This window comes from Suncus etruscus, chromosome 2 (assembly GCF_024139225.1).
Source record: "Suncus etruscus isolate mSunEtr1 chromosome 2, mSunEtr1.pri.cur, whole genome shotgun sequence".
NCBI classification, from domain to species: domain Eukaryota; kingdom Metazoa; phylum Chordata; class Mammalia; order Eulipotyphla; family Soricidae; genus Suncus; species Suncus etruscus.
This window is the reverse complement of record NC_064849.1, coordinates 98,196,824-98,224,321: the sequence shown is the minus strand read 5'-3', so window position 1 is coordinate 98,224,321 and position 27,498 is coordinate 98,196,824. Positions and strand designations below refer to the sequence as shown.

At 40.0% G+C, this 27,498-nt stretch overlaps 2 protein-coding genes and 1 non-coding gene across 4 annotated transcripts in view; 2 read left to right on the top strand and 1 right to left on the bottom strand.

Moving 5' to 3' along the window:
• Positions 1-19,890, bottom strand: part of ADAMTS12 (ADAM metallopeptidase with thrombospondin type 1 motif 12) — a 321,939-nt gene extending 302,049 nt beyond the window's left edge. For both annotated transcript variants that reach the window (XM_049767671.1, XM_049767672.1), the window contains exons 1-2: positions 19,764-19,890; positions 9,305-9,666 (exon numbers count right to left, since the gene is read on the bottom strand). In XM_049767671.1, coding sequence (XP_049623628.1) covers positions 9,305-9,666; positions 19,764-19,890 — 489 coding nt within the window. The remainder of the gene's footprint in view (positions 1-9,304; positions 9,667-19,763) is intronic.
• The window catches only part of TARS1 (threonyl-tRNA synthetase 1), a 387,157-nt gene extending 359,659 nt beyond the window's left edge, over positions 1-27,498 (top strand). The window contains exon 20 of the transcript XR_007492361.1: positions 27,489-27,498. The gene's annotated coding sequence lies outside the window, so the exon portion shown is untranslated. The remainder of the gene's footprint in view (positions 1-27,488) is intronic.
• LOC126003119 (U6 spliceosomal RNA) lies at positions 12,303-12,409 on the top strand. Its single transcript, XR_007493660.1, has one exon. It is a non-coding gene; the product is annotated as a U6 spliceosomal RNA (small nuclear RNA).

The window sequence follows — 27,498 nt, the reverse complement described above, 5'->3', positions numbered from 1 at the left end:
ATTTCTGTGGGCAGAGCTAGGAGTAACCCCTGAGTGCCATCAAGTTTGATCCAAAACTAAACAAACAAAAAAGAATAAAAACCAATAATATTGAGAATAGAAAAATAATAAAATTTAATGAGACAAGATCTGGTTCTTTGAAAATACTAATAAATTGAACATTTCTGGCATGACTAAAGGAATAATACAAGAAGAGTGAAAGAGAGAAAGAAGAAAGAATTCATATAAAAATGAAGTAAAATGCCAATCTCTATAGATCTGTAGACATTAAAAGGAAAGGGAATAATGAATAAATCAATACTGATCAATTTAACTGAGAGGAAATGAACTAATTCTTTGGAAAACAAACACTAGTAAATTCACTCATTATGTCAGAAAATTCAAATTTCCCTATAATTATAATTAAAAAGAAAATAAAAATTTTAAGCAAAACTTTTAAAAAGAAATCTGTAAGCCCAGATTTCACCGAAGAATTCTACCAAAAATGTAAAGAGCAATTCTATAGCAATAATATAGAATCACATCCAGAAAGTAAATATAAACATCAGGGAACTTTGAGAAAAAAGATTTATTACTGATAGGTCCTTGAGAGATGGGGGTCATACTTTCCATTTCTCACCTAGATAGGCAAGAAGAATATGCATGATGATGTTTGAGATCATTTGTAAATGTATATGGTCAGAATTTGTTTGCTATTAAAAATGGTCAAAATTTGGATGCAATTTTAATGTTTAATTTTTAATACATGAACATAAACATTTACTTAGGTATTCATTGATTTTTTTCACCATTATTATGTATTTTTTAGAATATTAATCCTGAATGTTGAACTTGATTTTCTTGAAAGTTATTTTTTGTGGGGCCGAAGAGATAGCATGGAGGTAAGGCGTTTGCCTTTCATGCAGAAGGACAGTGGTTTGAATCCCGGCATCCCATATGGTCTCCGAGCCTGCCAGGAGTGATTTCTGAGCATAGAGCCAGGAGTAAATCCTGAGCACTGCCGGGTATGACCCCCCCAAAAAAAGTATTTTTTTGTATTGAATAACTGCACTTAAAATTTAAGTGTCCATATAATTTTTGTTTGTATGTCAAAAAGTAGTTGATATTTAATGCTTAAATTTTGTATACTTTGAGTTGCTTAACTTACTTAGTCTGAGTGGTTATTCTTTGCTGTATTTAGTTGGATTTCCTGCATTAGTGTTACTTATAAGTGAGGAAATTTTCATTTTTGCCTTCAAAGTAGGTTGATTTCTTTTTCTTGCTTTATTGAACTGGCTAGTACTTTGAGTACTATGTCAAATATCTAAAAACAGATATCTTATGTTATGCTTTCAATCTTATGGATAAAGCATTCAGTCTATCACCATGTTATAATGTTCCCAAGCTATTGATAACTGTTGCTGTTGGCAGCCATATAAACAATGGCCCAGCCTCACAGTTCACTGTCTTTAGGCTGAAAATTCTGGGGTGCTGTCAGGAAGGGGGTAGGCCAACTCCTGCTCTTCTGAAGTTTCAACAACTGCATGCACATCCCACAACTGCAGCAGACCAACTTCATGATTAATCTCTGCAGAGATATCATGACAACAAAACATGCAGTCACATGGTTTTTCAGATTGGAAACTTTGGGGTCTTCTGGAATTGGTAGGCAGCCTTCCACAACCCCAGTGGCCCAAACTCACGGTTTCATGACTGTTCTCAGAAGATGTAAAAGACAAGCTGATGAAATTCCTGGAACACTGGTCTTTGGGCTGAAAATTCTGAGGACCCCTCAGGAGAAGGGAACCAAGGATCATCGTAATTCTACAGATCCTGGAGTTCCTGGAGTGTGCAGCCATGTATGAGGCTACATGGCACCTCCAAATTCCACAATACTGACAATACCTTAGGAGCACAGCAAATAAGATGGGAAAGTAGCATAGGCATCAACTCAGCTCCATAAACAACAACAGGAGTACGTAAGGCCCAACTAGTAACAGTTCAAGAAACACTAAATTACTTTAATATTCCCATTGTGAGATGACGAGATTCACAAATTTTATGTTATTGAAGTATTTTGTTTGTTTTTTGTTTTGTTTTGTTTTGTTATTTTTGTTTTTTGGGTCACACCAGCAATGCTCAGGGGTTATTCCTGGCTCTACACTCAGAAATCTCTCCTGGCAATTTTGGGGGATCATATGAGATGCTGGGATTCGAACCATCGCCCCTCTGCTTATAAGGCAAACACCTTACCTCCATGCTATCTCTCCGGCCCCATTATTGTATTTTTAAATAATCCAAAAGGCATTTGTGGTAACAAGCAATATAAAATGAATTATTTAGTACCTGCTAATAGGAAAGATGAGAGTAGGTGGGAAACTTTTTAAAGTTTAAAAAAATAAAAAAGAAAAAAAAAAGAAAAAGAAAAGAAAAGAAAAGAAATCCCATAGTGCAAAGGGAAAGGAGAAAAAGAATTAAATGAGAATTGAATCTTAAAGAACTTCAAGAAAGTCATGAAAGCTATTAAGATAGGATTTGGGTATTAAGATTTAATTTCCCAGTAGAGGTTGCAATTGAGAATAAAAATAAAGATAGAACCAACAACAGTGTTATCTCCAATGAAGCCTTAGACAAGAGGGATACTCTGCTTGCAGTGAACAGGAATTAAAACTGCTTGTCTATTAAATATTATTACATTAAAATATCAAAATATTTGTTTACTAACTTGGTATCTCTACCAGACCCTTAATGGAAGTGAATCACCTCATGAAAAATTAAAACCTTAGTTTTATGCCATGTGTGAGTATACAGTTTAATATTTTAGCTCTACTTTAACAGCAGAAATATGACTAAAAGTCTAATAGCAAACTAGCGTAGAATATATCCTATAGGGTTTTTGGCAAGAGGAATCCAAAACCAGTGCTCTACTGAGGATGCACATGAACTCTAAGTTAAAGAATAGTTTCCCCATCAATGTATTTGGAATAGAACTAATTCACTAACTGTTCAAATGTAAGACATTTCATAACTTTCGGGCCCGGAGAGATAGCACAGCGGCGTTTGCCTTGCAAGCAGCCGATCCAGAACCAAAGGTGGTTGGTTCGAATCCCGGTGACCCATATGGTCCCCTGTGCCTGCCAGGAACTATTTCTGAGCAGACAGTCAGGAGTAACCCCTGAGCACCACCGGGTGTGGCCCCAAAACCAAAATAAATAAATAAATAAATAAAAAGAAAAAGAAAAAGAAATTTCATAACTTTCATGACTTTCTCCTTGAGGAAAGAAGGATGGTGAAAATAGTAAAGTTGAGAGAAAAAGGTTGCCACCTAGCACAGGAGACCAGCATTTTGAAAACATTTCCAGAGATGTGGAGAGGAGAGTCATGTAAGGACATTCAGTGAAAGAATGCTGCCTCGACTTATCAAGTGGGACCTTTCCTGGGTTGTCAGTCACCAACTATCTGAATCTGCTCAAAGAAAGACTTAACAAGCCTCAAATAAAATACTATTCCAAGAGTATTTAGTCTTCGTCATTATGATAATCACATCTGAGGCGAAGAATATGCTCTCCCTAAACACTGAGAGAGAGAGAGTAATATCCACCTTTATGAGAGCATTTTCTGCCCAAGAAATCTTTCTTAAACACCATGCTTTTCCTAGATGTGATGGAGGTGTGGAGGACCTACTATGCTAAGATCCTGCGAATCTGTTTGAGAGGTCATTCCTGAGTGAAAGGGATAATAAATATACTGGAAGTCAAGCTCCAGGCAGGTGACCAACAGAAATTAGACATAAATATGGCCTCAATCCTTTTGACAAGGAACAGTATAAACAAGTATGGTATATAATAGCACATGAGCAAATGAATTTGAGTCAGCCAATTTATGATTTCTCAGACAGGAAAACAGCATATTTAGCTTTCAATAGATATTTTTGAAAACCAAATGTTTGTTGTGTAATTATGTGTCAAAGAATCCCAATGCTAGTGAGGTGTTTCTTTTGGAAAAATCATTCAATGATTTTGACCTCACAAGGGCTCTTTCTTCTGTATGCCTGGCCACAGAGGATTAGGACTCATGGTATTATTTTTTTCTGATTATCTGGTTTATTCTATAGGTTTGAAATCCATAGTGATTGATTTAGTATTTAGATGGCTTGGAAATACAGAAAAAGAAGCAGAAAATGCCCCATTCACCACTAAAATTTTGAGTACTTTCCCATAATCTCAGTAGTCATAATGGAGTAGAAATGGTATATGAGTTAGAGAGCAGGAACTTGGGTCATTTCCCACCTCTGTTAATAGTTTATTTTTTTAATATAATTTTTATTTTAGTTATAGTGGCTTACATATCATTCACAGTAATATTTCAGGTACATATTTACATTGAATCAGGTGGATTCCCACCACAGAATTGTCTTCCTACAACCGCTCCCATCCTGCCTCCCATATCCTCCACTCCCCCCTTCCCCCACGGGCTGCTAGTTTCTTAAAGAATGGAGGGAAAATTGACAACACTTAGAGTCCTGCAGCAGAAGTCACATTTTATTTGGGGGTGGTGGGCTGTATAGTACATCCTCTGAAAGTGCTCAGGGGCTTACTCATAGTTCTGTTTACAATAATGACTCCTGTCAGTGATTGGGAAGCCACATGTGATGCTAGGGAATCAATCTAGAGTTGGCTATATGCAAAGCAAGCAACTTATTCTTTTTTTTTTCCCCCAAGGCTTTCTTTTTTTTTTTTTTTAGTTTTTTTTTCATTTTTTTCTTTATTTAAACATCTTGATTACATAAATGATTGTGATTAGGTTTCAGTCATGTAAGGATTCATGGTATTTTCAAGATTGTCTCCAATAAATGAGAACTGGGAATTCAAAGAAAAAACAGTATGCAAACTCAGAGCATACTCAGAAGATGAGGGTCACAGAACTAGGAGATGCCCCCAGTTCAAACAAGCATGAAGAAGGACAGGGCACTGTACTTGATTTTGTGTATTTTAGAAATCAATTTGGGGAAAAATAAAGATCGTATGACTATTTATCTTTTTATTTTATGAAAATCCAGATTACAAAAAAGACAAATCACAACATTTTTATACAAAGTTATTGGACAAAACAATTCCTCCTCCCAAGGGTCTCTCAAAAAAAGAAGCTTCTATTGATATACTGAAACAGTATACAGTATTGTATATTGTGATACAGTATTTCTTTTTTTTTTTTTTTTTTGTGGTTTTTGGGTCACACCGGCAGTGTTCAGGGGTTATTCCTGGCTCCAGGCTCAGAAATTTCTCCTGGCAGGCACGGGTGGACCATATGGGACGCCGGGATTCGAACCGATGACCTCCTGCATGAAAGGCAAACACCTTACCTCCATGCTATCTCTCCGGCCCCGTGATACAGTATTTCACATTAACTTTTCCACTCAAAAGTCAAGTCCAAGCAAAGTCAACTTATACAAACACAGAAAAAGAGAATCTTGAATTATGAAGAGCAGAATTTTTAACCTGACACAAAAGCTGAAAAAGTTTGAATTCGGTGCCTTGAGAAGAATGTCATTGTCATTAACAGTTCATCCACCAAACCAGCCCTGGTTCAGGTTTCAAGGCAGAAAGAAACCCTAGTTTCTGCCATGACCACACTCAATACCCTGGTATCTCTCCCCATCATCATAGCTTTTTAGACTTGTGCCTCTCTCTTTCTTACACCAGCATAAGAAAGACATTACCGGGCCCGGAGAGATAGCACAGCGGCGTTTGCCTTGCAAGCAGCCGATCCAGGACCAAAAGTGGTTGGTTCGAATCCTGGTGTCCCATAAGGTCCCCCGTGCCTGCCAGGAGCTATTTCTGAGCAGACAGCCAGGAGTAACCCCTGAGCAACGCCGGGTGTGGCTCAAAAACCAAAAAAAAAAAAAAGAAAGAAAGACATTACTGTACCCCCTGAACACAGTTGTGATATAGTACCGAAGGAGGAAAACCCTTACTGTTACTACTGCTAGAAGTGTCTGGAAACAAAGAAACACACTTTTTTCAATTTGGGTTTCAATTTCAAAAATTATTCTTGATTAGGTATGGAGATGTGTTAATTTCTTTAAGGACAATTGGTTTTCATTTGCAAGCATTATCTCTCAAATTTTCAGTCAATCTATGGGGCTGGAGAGATAGCACAGACCCACACACCCAATTCAGGATGGATGGCTGGACGAATCCTGGCATCCCAGATGGTCCCCAAAGCCATGAGCAATTTCTAAGCACAGAGCCAGGAGTAACCCCTGAGTGCCACCAGGTGTGACCCAAAACCAAAACACTCACACACACACACACACACACACACACACACACACACACACACACACACACACACCAAATTTTTAGTTAACCCCTACACATTTTCAGATTCCCAAGAGAGTGGAAGACATAAAAAGAAACAGTAAATAAACAAATGCAATCCACATATATATGGTTCAACCTTTTTCCATTTGCAAATATGATGCCAGTAGAAAGCTTTAAGGGTTAGAGAGACAAATGTTGCTTCTCTAGGACAGTTTCTGACATGGTGCTCCTCCGTTAGTCTGTGTAATAGTTTCAAAAGTAAATGCCACATTTTCTCTGTTTATAGCTCTGCTTTTCAAAGTTTTCTTTTTTCTTTTTTTTTGGATTTTGGGCCACACCTGGTAATGCTCAGGGGTTACTCCTGGCTATGCACTCAGAAGTTGCTCCTGGCTTGGGGAGCCATATGGGACGCCGGGGGATCGAACCGTGGTCCGTCCAAGGCTAGCGCAGGCAAGGCAGGCACCTTACCTCTAGCACCACTGCCCGGCTCCTTTTTTTTATTTTTTAAATAATATCTTTATTTATGCATCATGATTACAAACATGTTTCTAGTGAGCTTTAGTCATAAAAACAACACACACACCCCTTCACCAATGCAACCTTCCCACCACCAATGCCCCCAATCTCTCCCCCCAACCCCTGTCTGTATTTGAGACAGGCATTCTACTTCTTTCACTCATTAATATTATCTTGGACATAGCACTCTGATGTGCCTGATCTAGTCTGAGCTCAGAAGTTAAGCAGGGTCGGGCCTGGTTAGTACTTAAATAGGAGATATGATCATTCTAAACCTGCAACACGGGGCCGGAGAGATGGCATGGAGATAGGGTGTTTGTCTTTCATGCAGAAGGACAGTGGTTCAAATCCCGGCATCCCATATAGTACCCTAAGCCTGCCAGGATCGATTTCTGAGCATAGAGCCAGGGAGTAACCCCTGAGTGCTGCCAGGTGTGACCCAAAAACAAACGAACAAAAAAACCTGCAACTCAAATGAATTACACAGTCATCTATATGACACCTACAAGCATCAGCGTCTATTAAAAATACACAAACAAAATAAAAGGTTGAGAGGGCCATAGCAATAGCACAGCCAACTTAAAATGGACCTAGTTCACTTCCCGGCATCCTATATTGTTGTTGAAGCCTGCCATGGGCGACTTCTGAGCGCAGAGCTAGGAGTAACTCCTGAGTGCCACTGGGTATGACACCCACCCCCCCAATAAAAGTCAAGGTTGAAGGATAGGAGAGGAAGGTTTACATAAATCACATCATGAACTACACATTCCAAGGATTAGCTATGGCTCAAGGGTAAAGAGTTTGGGATGTGTGATGCTCTAGATTCAATTCTCAGCACCACAGAATAAAGAAATATACAATCCTATTCCTGACTTATTAGAAAGATTTTAAAAATAACAGTAACAGCAAACACCATTCATTTACTAAACACTTCTAAAAATATTACTTACTAAATACTTCTAAAAATTAGATATACTGGGCCCGGAGAGATAGCACAGCAGCGTTTGCCTTGCAAGCAGCCGATCCAGGACCAAAGGTGGTTGGTTCGAATCCCGGTGTCCCATATGGTCCACCGTGCCTGCCAGGAGCTATTTCTGAGCAGACAGCCAGGAGTAACCCCTGAGCACCACCGGGTGTGGCCCAAAAAATAAAACAAAAAAAATTAGATATACTATATACATCCACTTAATTTTCACATATACTCTATTATAAGAATCAACAAACTTTTTTTTTTGTCAAGAACAGTAGCACATGGGGCCGGAGAGACAGCATGGAGGTAAGGCGTTTGCTTGCATTCAGAAGGTTGGTAGTTCGAATCCCGGCATCCCATATGGTCCCCTGAGCCTGCTGGGGCAATTTCTGAGCAGAGAGCCAGGAGTAACCCCTGAGCACTGCTGGGTGTGACCCCAAAACTAAAAAAGAATAGAAGCACAATATTTGGCTTGTGGACTATCGAGTCTTTATCCCAAGTGTTCAGCTTGTTATTATTTAAAAGTTGTCAAGACAATATGGAAGCAAAACAGTCAGTATATCTGTATTTCTTGTTCCTTTTTCTTTCTTGTTTTTGTTTTTGTTTTAGGATCACACCTGGTGGCACTCAGGAGTTATACCTGGTTCTGCAGTCAGAAGTCAATCCTGGCAGGCTCAGGGACCATATGGGATGTTGGAATTTGAACCAGAGTCCATCTTGTGTTGGCCAAGTGCAAGGCAAACGACTTATGGCTGTGCCATCACTCCAGCCCCTCTTTTTGTTTTTGAGTCCTTACCTGACAGTGTTCAGGGCTTACTCCTGGCTCTTGGTTCAGGAATCATTCGAGGAGGTCCTTGGATGCCAGTAGGAATCAAACCCTACGGCCTGCAAGACAAGCACCTTACCTGTTGTCTTATCTCTCCAGCCTCACATATCTGTGTGTATAATAAACTTTTATTTCTGAACAAAAATTGGTTTGTAGATCATAGTTTTTCAACTTTTGGTCTAAAAGACAAGCTCTAGCATCATTCTACAGATAAGAAAACAGGCACCAAGGCATCAACTGATAAGCTGAGGTCACCTTGGAGGTCTGGTTAGGAAGTAAACACAATCAAGTGTCACATCCTAGGAGCTGTTGACATCAGTATCACTATTATAAAGCCTCTCATTTGACCAAATTCCACTCACACTTTGCTGATCAGATAGTCACCGCAACACTCAGAATTGCCTCAAAAACTAAAGACCCAAAACCAACAATTTGGATGTTACCAAGAAAAATTCAATCTGCCTCCTTGGAAACTTCAGTGTCCTTATTCCCTGGAGTGTCTAGACTACCAATCTTTTGCACTTTCCCTCTCCCACCTGCTTTCTCAATACATGTGGAGGTCAGGATTATACACACTCCAGGGATTAGTGTACATAGACCTAAAGCATTGGAGAACCGGCTGGTTGTGGGTATGCTGACTAACACTAAGAGTGAATGCTGATGAGGGAGGTGATGGAATCAGACACTCACCAATCCATGGCAGGAACTGAGGGCTGCAGTCCCTATCCTGGTACCCTGGTGCAGAACTGTACCCCAGAGATGACAGGGGGGACCTGAGGAAGCCACCATCTTAACATGGGAGAGGTTCCCATATCTCCTCTCCACAATGTAGCTTTTGGAAAGAAATTCCTCATTGATTGTCAAGTTGAAAAGCAGGTCCTGGTCCTCATGTGCAATTTTATAGTATACCCTTGCCTCTGGGCTTCCTGCATCTCTCCTCCTCCTGTGGCTGGTGATGGGGTGGTGCAAACCATAGGACAGAAAATGCCCACTCGCGTCTACTTGAACAGGACCCACCACATGGTACTCTGGCAGGGTCTTGACGAAATTCTCTGAAAGAAAAAGAGACGAAATCAACTAGAAGAAATCCTTGCTGGGTCTATAATAAAGTGAGCTTTCTTTCCTTTGGAGACTTAGATTTTTGACTTGTATTGCAAAATTCCACTGTTGGCTTTGAGTTCAGAAACCCCCTTCACCATACAATTACTATACACATCAATTCCCTTCACAACTAGAATCAATTCAGGGCTCCCTTTTCTGTGATATGTGGCAGTCTAAGTGGAACAAGGAAGCATAATTCTGGATGTCATATATCTTTCTAAAAACACATGATGATGAGAATTAATTCATAAGGAGTGAGGCAAAAATCAGTATACTAATGGAAATAAGTTATAAATACATCAATGGAAATCAATTTCGCTATTTATTATAGAAGCTTTAAGTTACATTTAAAAAATTATTACAGGGGCCAGAACAGTTGCATAGTGGTAGAGTGTTTGCCTTGCATGCAGCTGACCTAGGATAAACCATGGCTCTATTCCTGGGTCTCCAAAATGGTACCCCAAGCCAGAAATTATTTCTGAGTGCATAGCCAGGAGTAACCCCTAAGTGTCACTGGGTGTGGTTCAAAAAACAAAAACAAAAAATTATTACAGGAATTTTCTGTTAGGTTTGGGTAGAGAAAAATTTCCAAATCAATGTAAGTCCCTTAATGTCACTGGCAAATTCCCCACACTTTTATAGCATCAGTGTTCAATAATGTAGCTCAAAAACACTGGATCATTTTTATTTTTATAAAATATGAAAAATTAAATAAGTAAATTTAGTAGAACCTATTAAAAATCTCAAAATAAGAAAGTTGTCACTCAAGAACTGTTAAGACACTGGCTCCTCAACACCCAAGAATGCAGGCAATTTTAGATTTACTAAAGTAAATTCCACAATTACCTTCTCAAATTTTTTTAATTGTTTTATATTTCATTTTCTTCTCATTTTTGATATTTGAATATTACAAAGGATCTAACTATTGTGGACCACACATCATTCTGGATTACAAACTTCATAAAGCAAATGATCATGTAGTATATAAATGAAACTTCTGTTTAAGGTCAAAAAACAAAGCTAAGAAGTAGAGAATGGTGTGAAAAGGTGGAAAAAAAAGGAGAAAGGTTAAAAACAAATCAATTTTTCACCTATCTGCTAAACTCCTTACACTTATTTGTTTTGTTTCTGTTTGGGGGCCACACAGGTTGGTGTGCTCAGGGGTCACTCCTGGCCCTGCACTCAGAAATGCTTCTGGCTAGCTTGGGCAACCATATGGCATGCTGGGGATGGAACCCAGATAGGCCGCATGCTTGGCAACACCCTACCTGCTGTGCTATCGCTCCTGCCCCACTCATATACTTTCTAACTCACTTTATACTGGTCATATCATCCTTCAACTATAATAACATTCTCTAGCAATATCCTGGTTTTCCCTACTTTACTCTGAAGTTTTAGTTCCAATGTTCACTTTTCTTTCTCTTAATGCCCTGGTTTAAGTTCTTAGTTCCCCTTTTAAACTCTATGTCCTTGTTTTCTGTAGCTCCCAGAATTCTTTTAGTTTACAATGTTCTTGTTTCTTATGCTACCTTCCCCCCAAGTTTTCTGGAAGCCAGGAGTTTGCACATAATAACCAATTTTATGACTTTATTCCAGGTACCCAAGGAAGGCTCAATATATATATATATATAAATCAGTCAGTGCAATATGCTACCTAAATAAAAAGAAAAATAAAAATGATATTATATGATACTAATAAACATTGATAAAGTATTTCATAAGACCCAGTATTTATTCATGATAACAGCTCTAAAAAGTTGAGATAGAGAAATATCTAAACATTGTAAAGATTATATTTTATATACTTCAAAATTAATACCCTATTCAAAGGTGAAAAATAAAAACTTTATGTTTGTTTGTTATTACTTTTTTTGGGTCACAACCAGAAAGAAATGCTCAGGACCTATTCCTGACTCTGTGCTCAGAAGTAAATTCTAGGGCCGAGCAATAGCACGTAGCCAACACAGGACTAACACCAGTTAGATTCCCAGCATCCCATATAGCCTACCAGGAATGATTTCGGAGCATAGAGCCAGGAGTAACCCTGAGTGCTGCCAGGTGTGATTCTCCCCACACAAAAAAAGAAGTAAATTCTGTGGTGCTCAGGGGACATTTAGTGGCAGGAATATAAAATAGGGTCGTTCTATGCAAGGCAAAAACCTTAACTCCAATACTACCTCTCTGGTCCCAAAGCTTTTTTTCTTAAATTGGGAATAAGACAAGGTTGTCTACTATCACCATTTCTACTTATGTTATAGTCTTTTTTTTTTTTTTTTTTTTTTTTTTTGGTTTTTGGGCCACACCTGGCATTGCTCAGGGGTTACTTCTGGCTGTCTGCTCAGAAATAGCTCCTGGCAGGCACAGGGGACCATATGGGACACCGGGATTTGAACCAACCACCTTTGGTCCTGGATCGGCTGCTTGCAAGGCAAATGCTGCTGTGCTATCTCTCCGGTCCCTTATGTTATAGTCTTAAAGGTCTAATACAAATAATTACATATCAAAAAAGTAATCAGTACTAGAAAAGATGTAAAATTGGTACTTCCAATTGGAAGACTGGTATTTCCAATTAGAAAATATCATTATAGTGCTTGCTTCAGCAGCACATATACTAAAATTGGAACGATACAGAGAAAATTAGCATGGCCCCTGCGCAAGGATGACACGCAAATTCGTGAAGCGTTCCATATTTAAAAAAAAAGAAAATATCATTATAATTTCTTTTAGAAGCTAAAGATCAGCTATGATATGACTCAACAATCCAATTTTGGGGTATTTATCTGAAAATATAACACCAACATAAAATATATGCACTTCAATGTTTATTAAATCATTATTAACAATAGCTAAAATATATGATCATTGATGACAAATAAAAAGATATGATATAATTAAATTAGTAGAATATCATTCATTTATTTAAAAATTAGAGATTTTTTTCATTTGCAACAAATTAAAGGACCTTGAGATAATTATGTGAAAGCTCACAAAAAGAAAAATATGAGTATTGAATGAGTTTACCTCTATGTACAATAGGAAAATTAAAAATTGAATAGGAAGTAAAAAAAATGTTGGAAAGAAAAACTAGTGGACATTAATAATAAAACTAAGATTAGCTAAGCAGCAGAGGGCCTGGGGAGCACAATAAGATGAAGGAATAAAAAATAAAGTAGAAGAAAAATTTTAACGTATAGGGGGCAAAGCCCAAGTTTTAGTTTGGAGTAGTTCCCAAACACTGCTATGCATGGCCACAAAACAAAACAAAAATATAAAAACAAACAAACAAAAAGACCATTTCTTTAATCTCTAAAAAAAGAAAACTCTTAAAAAGCAATGCTCAATTAGAAATCAAAACAAAACAAAACAAAAACAAAATAGTAGAACCATTTGCATTAATGGAAAATACATGGACATGAAAACAGTAATACAAAGTTTGCCAGAATCTGCACGCACTACAGCAAAATACACATGGAACACATTAGAACAGTTTTCTATAAGAAGGAATGGGAGAGAGCAACAGGGGGAAAAAAAATCACAACTAAATAAAACAAGAAAGGGGTTTTGTACAAACTAATAACATCAGTGTGCCAGTGAACAGGGAGTCAAATTGCCTCAGTCCTCGGTACCAACCAGCCAGTTTCCTCGGGAATCCCTGGATCTCTTCTGAATCATGCACCACGACACTATAGACCTTGGGAGATGACCAGAAGGCTGATGGGGGGCAGAGGGGGGTGGGAACTGTAGACTTCTGTGGCATTTCTCCTATGTTGCCTTTCCTCTACTGCTCACAATGTCTCTAGCTTCTCTGGGCTTGGAACAGTAGAAAAGAGCCAAAGGTATAAAGAAGTGTATTCTCCCTGTTCCAGCTGTCATCTTCAATCAATATTCCCCTGTGTGTTGTCCAAATTCTAGTTTCTTCTCTCAAAAGATGCTCTCACATCCTTCTCTAGCAGCCTGCTCCCTTAAATGAAGCGACATACCCTAATACGGGACTAATCCAGGGTGCAATTGTATATTCTCTCTATTTATTCACTTAAGAAAAATAGATTTCCAAAAGGAAACAAAATTTTTTTTCTGAAAAATGAATGGTAGATCAAATTAATTAGGAACCTCTGGGTTAGAGACTGCCTGTGGGACATTTCAAAGATTAAGACTTTTTTTAAAAGCATAAAAGGCTAACTGTTGCTAAAATGTTAGCCAAAGAATGAAATAGTAAATATTTTTACATCTTCTGGCTTATTCTAACCTGGTGGGTTTTTAAAGGAACAAATAAATTCACTAATATAACTCTATGCTGATAGCACTTATTAGTGTCACTTAATCAGTATGTGGAAAGAGTCAGTAACCCTAACAAATGTCTCATCATTCAATCCCACAACCACAATGTGACTGCATTGTACTTTAGATTATTTTATTTAGTTTTGGGGCCACATCTATCTGTATTCGGGGATTATTCCTGGCTCTATTAGATATCCTACATAGTGGTGGGGATCTGACCCAAGCCAGCCACATGCAAAGCCAGCATCTTATCCATACTATCTCAACAAGCTAAGGAATTTCTTTACTAACCCCACATCATAGATAAAAATATAGTGCTTAAGAGAAGTCTCAAAGTCAATACACAGAATTACTAGAATCAACATCTCATATTTCCTGTTTCAAATCTATGTTCTGAACTACCATATATCAATGTGCTCTTGGCAGACTACAACATGGTAAAAGTGCTTGTTCGGTCCCCTGGGTGAGAAAAAGAAGAGCCTGGCTTCTTTAAAAAGCAAAATATTTAACCTCAGTTTGCTCAATAATCAATGAAGTCATAGTTGCCTCTTTACTGGGAAGAATATGGGACACAAGACCAGATGGCCATTTGATATGATTGCAAAGGAGACAACTAGGCCACCTTAGCCCTTGTTATGCTGGCTTATGTTGACAGTGGCCCCAACTGCAAACAGGTATATAATAATAGTGTCTACCTGCTAGAAGGTCATAAGGAGCTAATGTTTTCATATATGTCATCAAATTAGGATAGTGCTTGGCAAAGAGCATTCATTATCTACATCTAGTTCTTACTGGACCAGTGACTACCACGGATGGAAAAGTGACTATCAGGGATCACTCTGGCCCTAAAACTACATCAAGTCCTGGGGCCGGAGAGATAGCATGGAGGTAGGGCATTTGCCTTGCATGCAGAAGGACTATGGTTCAAATCCCGGCATCCTATATGGTCCCCTGAGCCTGCCAGGAGCGATTTCTTAGCATAAGAGCCAGAAATAAACCCCTGAGCACTGCTGGGTGTGATCCAGAAAAAAACTACATCAAGTCCAAGCAGATATGGGGAAAAGCCTCACTCACTTGGCTTCTATGCATTTAGTTTAGAGATAAGTCATAGTTATTATCATATCTAGGTAAGGACTGTTCTCCACTGGAGTGAAAAGAAGGGCTAGACATTAACAGTCACCAATTTGGTCTTGTCTAATTATCACAGTTCTCTGTGTTAGACAGGATTAATTACTCATTTACCCTTTACTCTCACCTAAATGCAAAAATAATAAAGAGGTATGGGGATCCCTGCACCCTACCTTTGAACTCTGTCTTCACAGCTTTTCCAAAGTCCACACTGAGAATGAAATGTCAATAGAGGATCAAGAAGATGGTGAGGACTAAGCCACACTGTAATTACATCACAATCTCCATGAGAGCAGATGGAAATGCATTTTAGCTCCTGAACACTGTTTAACTTCTTATTTAAATTGAGACATGAGGGGCTGGTGAGGTGGTGCTAGACGTAAGGTGTCTGCCTTGCAAGCGCTAGCCAAGGAAGGATCGAGGTTCAATCCCCCGGCGTCCCATATGGTCCCCCCAAGCCAAGGGTGATTTCTGAGCGCTTAGCCAGGAGTAACCCCTGATCATCAAACGGGTGTGGCCCAAAAACACACACAAAAAAATAAATAAAAATAAACTGAGACATGAAACTTAGGATGTAAATCTTGGTTATGAAACATTGTGAGTGAAATCTGTGGGTACATAAACCTATAAAATTACAAAAACATCAGGCGATTCTTTTTTTCTGCTTAGATAGAAAAAGTGAGAGAATACTTACATACTACATTTTAATAAATCAAAATTTATATTTATTCTTTGTGTTTATTTCTTAGAGAGCAATTTTTTAAATTCATTATTAAAAGAAAGTGCATATCAGAAATAGTCAGAAATTTATTTCCATTATGTCTTCCATGGGTTCTTATAACCTCGGGTTTTTTGGTGGGAAGCTACAAATGCAGAAATAGTGTAGAAAAATGGACTGATCATCTTAAAATTAAAAATACGCCACTTAAGGGCCCGGAGAGATAGCACAGTGGCGTTTGCCTTGCAAGCAGCAGATCCAGGACCAAAGGTGGTTGGTTCGAATCCCGGCGTCCCATAGATCTGCCAGGAGCTATTTCTGAGCAGACAGACAGGAGTAACCCCTGAGCAACGCCAGGTGTGGCCCAAAAACAAAAAAAATTAAATTAAATTAAAAAAATACACCACTTAAGACTGAATTTAATCACCAACTCTAAAATATATATTTCTTCTTGCAAAATTTATGCCTTGCAAATAGCATAAGTACAGGATCATAATATTTGCCTTAAAGACAAGAAACACTCCTCCAATTCTTCATAAACCTGTGTAGAGAACGTCTGCTAGACTGGCTAAAATGAAGGCCCTACTGCTTTCACAGAGTTTTCAGGAGCAAAAGATAGCATAGAAGTGACCAGTCAAAACAGTACAGAGAATAGAGAGCCAAAGCTCCCTCTAATCTAATCCCTGTAGACGAAAGATTACATTTGTATGCTTTGTGCAGGATTAATAGTTCCCATTTTCTGATTTTTGGTTGGGAAATCTGTGAAAGACATTGCACATTCAAACATCATAAACAAGATGTCGAAAGAGCAGCTCAGGAAGGAGTAACTCTATCTCCATATGCCTTCCTTCATTTAAAAGCCTGATTTTACTCTACTCTTAGAACCAGGAGGAAACTTATTGGTTTTCTGATTTCTAAATGGAATTCTAACTATAAACCTTTTGCCTTTTCTTATACTACCTTGTTACATAGCACATCGTAGATGCTCAATAAACAGACATTGAGTTAGAGACCAACTCTAGTTCTTTCAGACCTGTTATAAAATAAACAAGAAGGATGGGCAGGATGATATTTGAGGTAATTTTTTGGGTGTTTTTTTTGGGGGGGTCACATCTGGCAGCACTCAGGGGATACTACTGGCTCTACACTCAGAAATGCCTCCTGGCAGGCTTGGGGAACAATATGGGATGCTGGGATTCATACCACCTCCTTCTTCGTGCAAGGCAAACGCCCTATCTCCATGCTATCTTTCCAGCCCCAATATTTGAGGCAATTTGCAATTTTTTTTGTTTGTTTTTGGACCACACCTGGTGACACTCAGGTGTTACTCCTGGCTATGCACTCTGAAACCACTCCTGGCAAGGGGGGAACCATATGAGACGCCGGAGATAGAATTTAGGTCTGTCCTTGGTCAACCGCAAGGAAAACTCCCTACTACTGTGCTATCGTTTCGGCCCCAGTAATTTGCAATTTTAAATCAGTGCTAAGAATTTTTGTGAAATTCAAAATTGTCAGAGTAAAAACAGAAATTAGGGAGACTGCCACATAAAGGCAAAGCTCAGGCCATTCTATTTATTCCCAGGACATAATTGACCCAGGACAGACCCGGATTAAATGTCCCCAGTATATCATATGGCCGGCTGAGCCTGCCAGAAGTGATTTCTGAGTGCAGAGCCAGGAGTAATTCCTGAGCACCCAAAAGCCCAACCCCTCAAATAATTTTTTTTCTCTAATTAGTTTGTTCTCCCACCTCTGTCTCTGTCTCTCTGTATGTCTCCATTTGTCTCTGTCTCTATGTCTCTTTCTGTCTTTCACTCTTTCTCTTTCACTCCTTCTCCTTAGTTCCCATGAAAAGATGATCAGAACTACCTCTGCTGAGTTGATTCACAGCGAACATTTTCATAAAAATAATTTAGAAATTTAAAATTACATATAAAAACTAAATATCTGTACATTTCTATTAAGTTCTGTGTATTATGCATGGCTTCATTTCTAACCCTCAGCATATAACTATAATGGTGCTTAGAACAAGCAACCATCTCTCACCTGCCCAGAGATTCTGCTCTCCTCTAAAACAAAATCACTTAGAAGGAGAGCAAAAAGCAACCCAAGACAATGTGTGTCTTTGAACCAAATCATCTCCAAATGCCTTGGGAAGCACTAGCAGGCCTGTTTGTGCTGTGTCAAGAGACTCTTCACAAAGGAGCTGTTTTTGCAAAGAACAACAAGAGCTGCTATTTTAAACTTGGGGGTGGGAGATTGTATCTGATCGTTTACACAAGCATTGCAGGCTGACAGATATCTCATCTCAGTGTGTGCAGGCTCCAGCTTCCAAGGAAAGCAAAGGCACTTGCCACTGAGTACTCTTGAAGTCATAGTAATGAATGCTCCAGCAGAAATCTGAAGTTTGCAACGTTGACAGAAAATCTTGGTAGATATTCGCAAACAGGGACTGCTCCTAGGTTTGCCACCCAAGTCGTCTCAGAGCCCAATGGGGGTCAGAAAGCTATGGAAGCTTCCCAAGAAGCAGTCAGCAGACACAGAGCTGAGCGGATGCTCATCCAGCTGTGTGTGTGTGTGTGTGTGTGTGTGTGTGTGTGTGTGTGTGTGATCCAGCTGTGTGTGTGTCTGAGAGAGAGAGAGAGAGAGAGAGAGAGAGATGGGTGTGTATGCCCATGTGCTCACTTTTTGCACTATTCTGATTACTGCACTAGGCAATAAGGTTTGTTTATAAAGAGTTTAGGAATCAAGTTAAGTGAGTTCAAAACCTACCACTAGCTTGGTCCATAACCTTCTGTGCTTGGGCTTCCTCATCTATCTACCAGGAACTGGAGGATGTTGACTATCAGTGGCTGATGTGCTAAAGGGCAGAGTGCCCAGCAGTCTGGGCATAATGATCATATCCCATAGGGAGAGGCCAGCGAGCCATGTGGGCATTGCTCCCATAGGTACCATGAACTATCCAAACACCAAAAAGTAGCTGACCCTTCTGAATGCAGGTAAAAGCAGCAGGGACTAGAAAGATGGTACAAGGCTTCACGCACAAACCTTGCGTGCAGTCAACACTGGGTTCAGTCCCCAGCACCACAGGGTGCCCTGAGCATTCCTAGATGGGAGGCACTCCAAGCACTGTTTTGGAGGTTCAGGTAAACACTGAACCCTACATGTTTCCCTGCCCCTGGCATTGATTCACCAGCCCAATTGGCCAAAAATTGCCAGAAAGGCCTGAGGACTCCAACAGAGACAATAGTCTCAGGATAAGGAAACCTGAATCACAATAACAAATTGTCCATCACCTCTCCACGAGGCTTTATCCCCTGGATTTCACTTCAGGAAATTCATAAAAAGCAGAAGCCAGCTCTGGACAGGAAAGACAGAACAATAGGGCAAGATGAATGCCCCAGGGTAAGTGTCCCCGAAACGAAAGTTATTTTACAAACACAGTCCTCAGACTTTCCAGGAAACCAAAATAGAGCCAAGCTCACTCAGCAGGGGAGGCAGAATCACATTTCGCCTGCCCTCACCAGAATGTTTAAAACCAACTAGAAACACTGAATGCCTGCCACTGGCCAGTTGGAAATTTTGAAAAGTAAGTTTCCCCGCTCTGGGTTCAGAATCTGAAAAGCAGGAGATGAAAACCAGGAGGCATTCAAGGAAGAGACCAAATCTATCTCCTGGGTCTCCTCCACTGCAGAGTAAACGCCTCCAAGTCAGAGGCTGGACCTCATCTCTCAATAAGAACCAAGGGACCATCACTTCCAACACCACAGGCACACTTGGGGTTCTGAGCTTGTTAATTTGCACATGAATTCCTCAGCAAGATCGGCAGGGAATTCAGAGGAGGAGGGAGGGCAAAAGGAACCACCCGCTTTTCCCGGGGCTCAGCACCTCCACTTTGGAAGGAAATACAGAAAAGCCACTCACCTTGTCTCTTGTCCGGGAAGCGCACGGGACGCGGCAGGGAAGACTCCCCATCTCCCAGGGCTCCCAAGTGCAGGAGCTGGGCCACCACGGAGAGCTTTGCAAGCCAGCTCCTCTGGGCACATGGCATGATTCGGTTGTTGGGGCGCAGAAAAGTCCAGAAGTTTCAGGGCTCAGCTCCAGCAAGCAAGTCCTCGCCTGCGGCCGAGAAGAGAGACGAAGGGGACATGGTCGGAGAGGGGCCGGAGCGCCTGCCAGCTGCAGGGATTCCCCCTTGGCTTTTGTATGCAGAAAGTTCTAGTCACCTTTACTGCCCCCTCGCTCGGCCCGAGAGGGGAGTGACTCCGCTGGCCGCGGCTACTTCCCGCGGGGTGTGGACCGGCTCCGAGCCCGGAGGGTGCAACCAGCCCCTATCCCCACCCCTCTGCCTGCAGCCGGCCCGGAGCATCTTCCTCCTCCGGCACTCCCACCCCCGCTTCTCCGCCCCGCCCCGATCCAGGCCAAATAGGGGAGACCTGGGTGAATATCCCAGGCGGGACTCGGGAGAGAAAGAGAAAGAGAGAGAGGCCCCCAGGCCAGCCCCTCTCTGGCGGAGAAGGTTGGGCAGAAAGATGGGGGGAAGGGGCTCCCTCTGCTGCCCCTGGCTTTCCTTTCTCTTCCCAGTTCTCCAACTTTTCCTAACTTGACTCTTGCAGTCCTTACCTAGTGAAACTTTTCCGAGAGTTTCTAAGAGCTCCGAGTAGGGCTTCTATTTGTGAAATCGAATAGGCAGTGTTGCTCTGGCCGAGTCACGCTAGAGAACTAGCAAGCAACCTTGCACTTGGTCTGCGCAGTGAAGTGCATGGACCACACACAACACACACACACACACACACACACACACACACACACACAAACACACACACCCCCTACACACACACCACACACACACACACACACACACACACACACACACACAAATACACACACCCCCTATAGCAATCCAGGTGTTTGTTTGCTTGATCTGCTCAGTTTATCTGGTCATCTATGGGCCTTAAAACAAAAAATGTAGAAAGAGGAGAGGTGTCCAGGTATCCAGAAAATTTAAGGCATAATCTAGCCAAAAAAACTTACCTCTCTGGGCAGAAGCAGGTCTCCTTACTCCACCCAGAAGAAATGTGGCCCTTTGCTAGTTCCCCAAGGCTTCCAGCCAAATGCATGTATTCAGCAAGAGGCTTGGAAATATCAATTCATTTAACGGTGCATAGGCAAGCCAGCCAAGTCACAGCAGTGATCAAATGCAAGATTGATACCACAGGTACATCCACACAGCCCCTTTCAAGGGGTATGTATTAGTTACCTGTAGTGGTTCTTACCAGCAGCCATAAACTGGTGGTTGAAAACTCAAATATACTCTTTTGCAAGTCAGAAGTCTGAGATGGGTCTTCTGGAGCTATAGATAAAATGTTAGCACAGCTGCATTTCTCTCTGGACACAGTGGAAACTTACTGTATTTACAGCATCCAAGACTGCCCAGGGCCCTTGGTTCATGCCCTCTCCTTCCATAGCCAGCCGACTCTTGAACATCACATTCTGTCACTCTCTTTCCTTCCTTTCTACTTATGAGGACCCTTCTGATTGGTGTGGGTTCACTCAGGTAAGATTTATTTTAAGGGGGCCAAAAGAGATAGTATGGAGATAAGGTGTTTGCCTTGCATGCAGAAGGTCAGTGGTTCGAATCCCGGCATCCCATATGGTTTCCCATATGGTCCCCCAACCTGCCAGGAGCAATTTCTGAGCGTAGAGCCAGGAGTAACCCCTGAGCACTTCCGGTGTGACCCAAAATGCAAAACAAAACAAAAGATTCATTTTAAGTGGGCCACTTAGTAACTTGAATCCCATCTCCCCTGTTATGTTGCCTGACATACTCTATAACAGGGGTCTTAAACTCGCGGCCAGGCCATTTGCAGCCCTCTGTACAACATTTTGGGCCCGCGGCCGGCCTTCAAATATCGCAGTATTCGCGATTATTTGCTTATCGAATAATCGCAATAAAAATCGCATTAGTTTTCTCTTTATTCTCTTCTTCAAAGATGAGAGATTATTTCTGATGCCCATGCACTGATAAGAAGCCTGAAACCCAAGCACTCCGGACACAACAAAGTTCCATAATAGCAGAAGGATCATTGAGCACTGACCACACAGCATTATCGTTGTCATTATTATCTTCATATTTTAGGTGGGGAAATAAATCCTGAGGATTGCTTGTTTGAGAGTATATCACTACAAAATCAAAAAGAAGCAATAGAGTTTGGAAAAATTAAGAGACTTAGCTAAGTTACTAAGCAAATTCAAATATAGGGTTTTTTTCTTACTCCTTTTTCTTACCCTCTATAATGTCGTCATCCACAGAGTGGAAGGATACGAAGGCTAACGCAGAGATATTTTCACAGTGTCTTGGGTAGTGGTTGAATTCATTCTGGAAAAGTATTTTCCACATAAAATAACAAATTGGGACCAAAAACCAACAAAGTCACCTCAAAAATGCTGCCTCTGCTTTGGTGGCAAATAAGACATTGCCAAAGTTCACACTTTCTTAACAAACCCTTTAAAGCAAAAGGTATAGCTGATGTACAAGGAAAATTAGCTCAATGCACTTTTCAGAGCTATCATTATAATGGAGAGATAAAATGACAGCACCCAAAAATATGCCATCACCCCCAAAAGGAAACTCAACCCTAACTTAGTCCTAAGAATCGTAAATGAAATGTGCTCCCAAAAGAAATTTCACATTTGTGAAGCCTGTCCCATTGCCACACCACCTCATCGTAAAATTATTGCATCACACGTGAGAGTTTGCAAATCAGCGGACAGAATAAAAAGAAAGTATTTTTTGCATCAAGTTTTATTCAATATGTAACTAGAAATCTAGAGCAAAATCATGACTGCCCTCTAATAATTCAGATAGTCCTAGTCCCTAGAGAGTTTATCTTTCTGGCTTAGAGTCTGGAATCTATTTAAATACAGATTGTGTACAGTTAACTATTAATTGGTACCATATAAAACAATTCTTCTGATGTTATAATTAATTTAACTGAATAAGAATGTCAAGGAAATACCTCTTTGAATGTCTCATTGAAATTATTGTAGGGGGGCCAGAGAAATAGCACAGAGTTTGCCTTGCTAGCAGCGGACCCAGGACCTAAGGTGGTTGGTTCAAATCCCAGCAACCCATATGGTCCCCAGTGCCTGCCAGGAGCCATTTCTGAGCAGATAGCCAGGAGTAACCCCTGAGCACCGCCACCGGGTGTGCCCTCCCAAAAAAAGATTGTAGGGACCGGAGAGATAGCACAGAGGTAGGGCGTTTGCCTTGCAAGTGGCCAGCCCAAGACCAATGTTGGTTCAAATCCCAGCATCCCATATAGCCCCCCCGTGCCTGCCAGGAGTGATTTCTGCGCAGAGAGCCAGGAGTAACCGGAGTGTACCACCAAGTGTGGTGAAGAAAAGAAAAAAAAAAAGATTGCAGATTTTTCCATGAATTAAAAATACTATTTTGAACATTGTTTATTATAAGACTAAAGGAACAAGTATTATCTCAGAAAATATGTAACACTGGATGCAATGTATGAAAACTATTAACATGTAGATCATCAAGAGTCTAATAAAAAAGAAAGTCTAATAAAAAAGAAAAGGAAAAAAGGCAAAAAATAATCATTTTTCCACATATATATTGATTGATTTTTTTTGACGTCCTTATTTTGGTGTAGATACTGAAGTTGATGTCTCCTTTTTTATTTTATATTATTTTATCTTATCTTTCTCTTTTTTTTTTTTGCACTCTGGCATAATTTGAATTCAGAACCAAGACTATTGTGTGGTGCTTCTCTTTATTGCTGTAGGGCTCACTGGATATTTAATTTGACATTTATTTTTGTATTGAATGTTGTTTCAATTACCCTTTTCAAGTCCTCTCTCAAACTGAGGCAGATAGCCCATTTTCAGCGTATTTTTATTATTTTTAAAAATTTTTTTGTTTAATCTTTATCCCATTCTATTGCTTTTCTTTCCCTCAAACAAAAACACATAACTCAACTTAACTAGCTTAGCCTCTCAAATAGAGGGAGAAACAAGGGAGGGCACCAGGACCAAACAGATGTACGATCACTGATAGTAAGCTAGACAAAGAGGGAACCACCTACTCTAGCAGCCCGGGGGGGGGGGGGGGGGGTTGGGGGGGAGTGATGGTGGGAAATATGGGTTGCAGAAAGGGAACGGGGAAGGGGGGAGGACAAATTTGGTGGTGGGTATTCCCCTGATTCAATGTTAATATGTACCTAAAATACTAATGTGAAAGATATGTAAGCAACTATGATCAAAATAAAAATTAAAAAAAAAAAAAAGAAAGGGTCTAAGACTTTAATGGGGTAGTAAAGAACTCTGTAAGGGAACCCAGGCAGGAAATAGATTTCTAGGTCCTGCTCAATCTCTGCCCTGGGAAATGAGGGATTCAGCCTATTGTGAAATTCCTGACTCGCCTCAATGTAAAAACATTACTTGTGGAGAGCTTCTAAGCCTTATCAAAATGGGGAAGGCAGACCTGGAGAATAAGTATTCTATCAGATGTTGAAATACCAATAGTGTGAAGAAGGATGAGGATGACAACTGATGATGGTAAACAGAAATTATATATATATATTGCATCATATATATATATATTGCATATATATATGGGGCAGGAGAGATAGCACAGATAGCATTTGCCTTGCATGTGGCTGAACTGGGGCAGACCCGGTTCAATTCCTGGTGTCCCATATGGTCCCCCAACCAGCCAGGGGCAATTTCTGGCAAAGCCAGAAGTGAGCCCTGAGTGCTGCTGGGTGTGGCCAACAGCCAATCAATTAATAAAGTTTTAAAAAAAGAAATTATATAATATATATATGGATATTGATCAAGAAAAACACAGAAAGACCTACTGGAAGTCAATATTCTCCCTGCCATTGAAGAAAGTTATCCAAATAAAAGAGGAAAAAATAAATGAACCTCATAAAGTCAGATTGAAATAGAAGGTTTTAGTGTGAAACTATAGTTACTGAAATATATAGATGTATACAGAAATAAAAAATATAAATTCTGAGAAGTTATATGAATATGTATGAATAGATACAATCTCTAGGTTGTTGGAGTTGAAACAGTGACTCTGCAAACTAATAATCATACCTGACACTAAGATCATAGATTCCCAATGTCATTCTCTTTAAAGAGAACTATAATTCCTTAGAGAAGTGACTGGCTCCAGAATTAGTGTTTTAAACATAAAAGTATAAAATATTTTCATGCTCAAGACAAAACAGTAGAACAAGAAACTATTCAAAACTATATTAAAAGGATAAAGAAATGAGCACAAAGGGCTTCCACTGGCCAAATTTTAGAAACTTTGAGCTAAACATACATTATAATAGTAATGAATTATCAGTCATAAAATAAGAATTCACAAGTCCAGGGCACTGGAGTGTCTGGTTTACATGTATCTAAACACATATACAATCCCTAGCGCCACTCTACATGCCAAGCGCAATCCTAATGGAAGCACCATTGGGATCTCTGGCATATCACCAGCCAGAGTATGTATGGAAGGACAAAAATTAGTGTGGGGCCAGAAAGATACCATGGAGGTAGGTCATTTGCCTTGCATGCAGAAGGACGGTGGTTCGAATCCCTGCATCCCATATGGTCCCCCGAGCCTGCCAGGAGTGATTTCTGAGCTTAGAACCAGGAGTAACCAATCGCTGAGCACTGCTGGGTGTGACCCAAAAAAAAAAAAAAAAACTATTGAGAAACGACCCAAGGAACAGTAGAGTCATGTATGTGACATCTAGTTATCACAACAACAACAGCTGCAAGAGAAGGTAGTTTTAAAAAAAATTAATCAATCCATATTGGTTCCCACACCCTTGGAGATGATATATGCCTTAATATGTTGTTCTCATTTATAATCTTGGTGTATACAGTCCCCCAAGTCTGTTATTCACTTTTAAGGGAATAAATATAATTAGTTCTGCTAACAATATGGGTACAATAAGAAGTGCCATTCTTTCTTTTATTGAAGACAATACTAAATTGTCCATATTTGAAGCATACCATTTTATATTAACATATATGTGATTTTGACATACATGTGTATATATATATATATATATAATTGAAATCAGAAAATTTCTCCCGCTTCTTTGCAATCCATTTCAATCCACTTGTCCCAACGATAGCTCCAATCACAGGTAATCACTGTCCTACTCTCTGTTCCTGGAGATTAGATAGTATTTTTAGAAGCTTACATAACTGGAGTCAGATATTCTGAATTTATTCTGTCTTCTGTTACCCAGCATAATAATTTGAGATTCAAAGATACTTTGTGAAACTTCTTTTCATACCTGCCTAGTAATACATTATGAGGATCTATCACAATGGATTTTTTCATTTATCATATCACTAACATTTCTATTGATTTCTGGAAAAAAGAATGTAGGAAAAAATTGGCCATAGACACCTACCTAGCCTTTCAGGCAATCAACAAATCAAGACTCCTTAGTTTTCCAACAATTGTATTTCAATTGTCAGGTCCATCTGGAAAAGTAATGTGAGCCTCTGCACATCAAAAATAACCCCAGCTTTGAAATTGAGCTGGATTAAGACAAAAGGTCTCTGACTGGTTTTGTTGAGAGGTTAGATCATCTCCACAGCTTGGAGATGAGCATTGGTTGCATGTTCTTCAGAAGACAAAGGCAGACTGTAAGCATGCCAGACCTTTTCATGCGGCTAAGGGAACAGTTGGCCAAGAGATAGATGCCCCTGTTACACCTTTATCCACCTCAGCCATGCATCCCAAATGTTACCTGGCAGAATTGACTCCTGCCTAGGAAAGTAGCCCGAGAGTCCCCCTGAGCTCTGCAGATGCTGTGAGGCAGCCTTTGAGATTAGCTTTACTGTCATATCCTACTAAATCTGCAGGGATCATTGTTCAGAGATGCTTCTAAGAGGCATGGTGTACTGACTCAATTACTGCTGGCTGTGATCAGATTAAGGTGTTGTGATTCGTTTTTTGAAGATAAGCAGGGTGATATGTGGAATTTTTAAAGTCCAATGAAAGAGAATGAGGTTCACAGAAGATATTTGCTGAATACATAGTTTACTTAATATGAAAGGCAGAGAAAAGTTTAAATGTCTAAAAGATTCTACAGAAAGAATGGAATCAAGTACTGAAGTAGGTAAGTGGGTTGCATTTTATGCAGTGGGATCCAATATTTGAAAGTTTATAATCCCTTACAATTCATTTTATAAGGATTTTAAACTGTAAAACAGTTACCAGCAGGAAAATGGGACTGGGTGGGTGCTGGTAATATATGCAGGGAAAACATTTTCCGAAACCCAATCTAGCCCAAAGGTATGAAGGCCTTTGACACAAAAGCCCATTTTCAGGGCCATTGAAAGTCATTGATTCGAAAACTATTTTAAGGAATTGAAAATCATTGAGATGCAGAATGCCAGGCTCAGTACATAGATGTATTCCTGAGTGGAGAATTGTATGGACACCTGGAAGGAGAGGCTTGACAGTGGGATATAAGGCAAACTGAAGAATATCATAAGACCTTTGGAAATAAAGAAATAGTATAGTGGTCAGTATGCTTGCCTTGCACATGCCAAACTCAGATTCAATCCATATTACCATATATATGTTCCCTCAAACTCCCAAAGGTGATTGCTG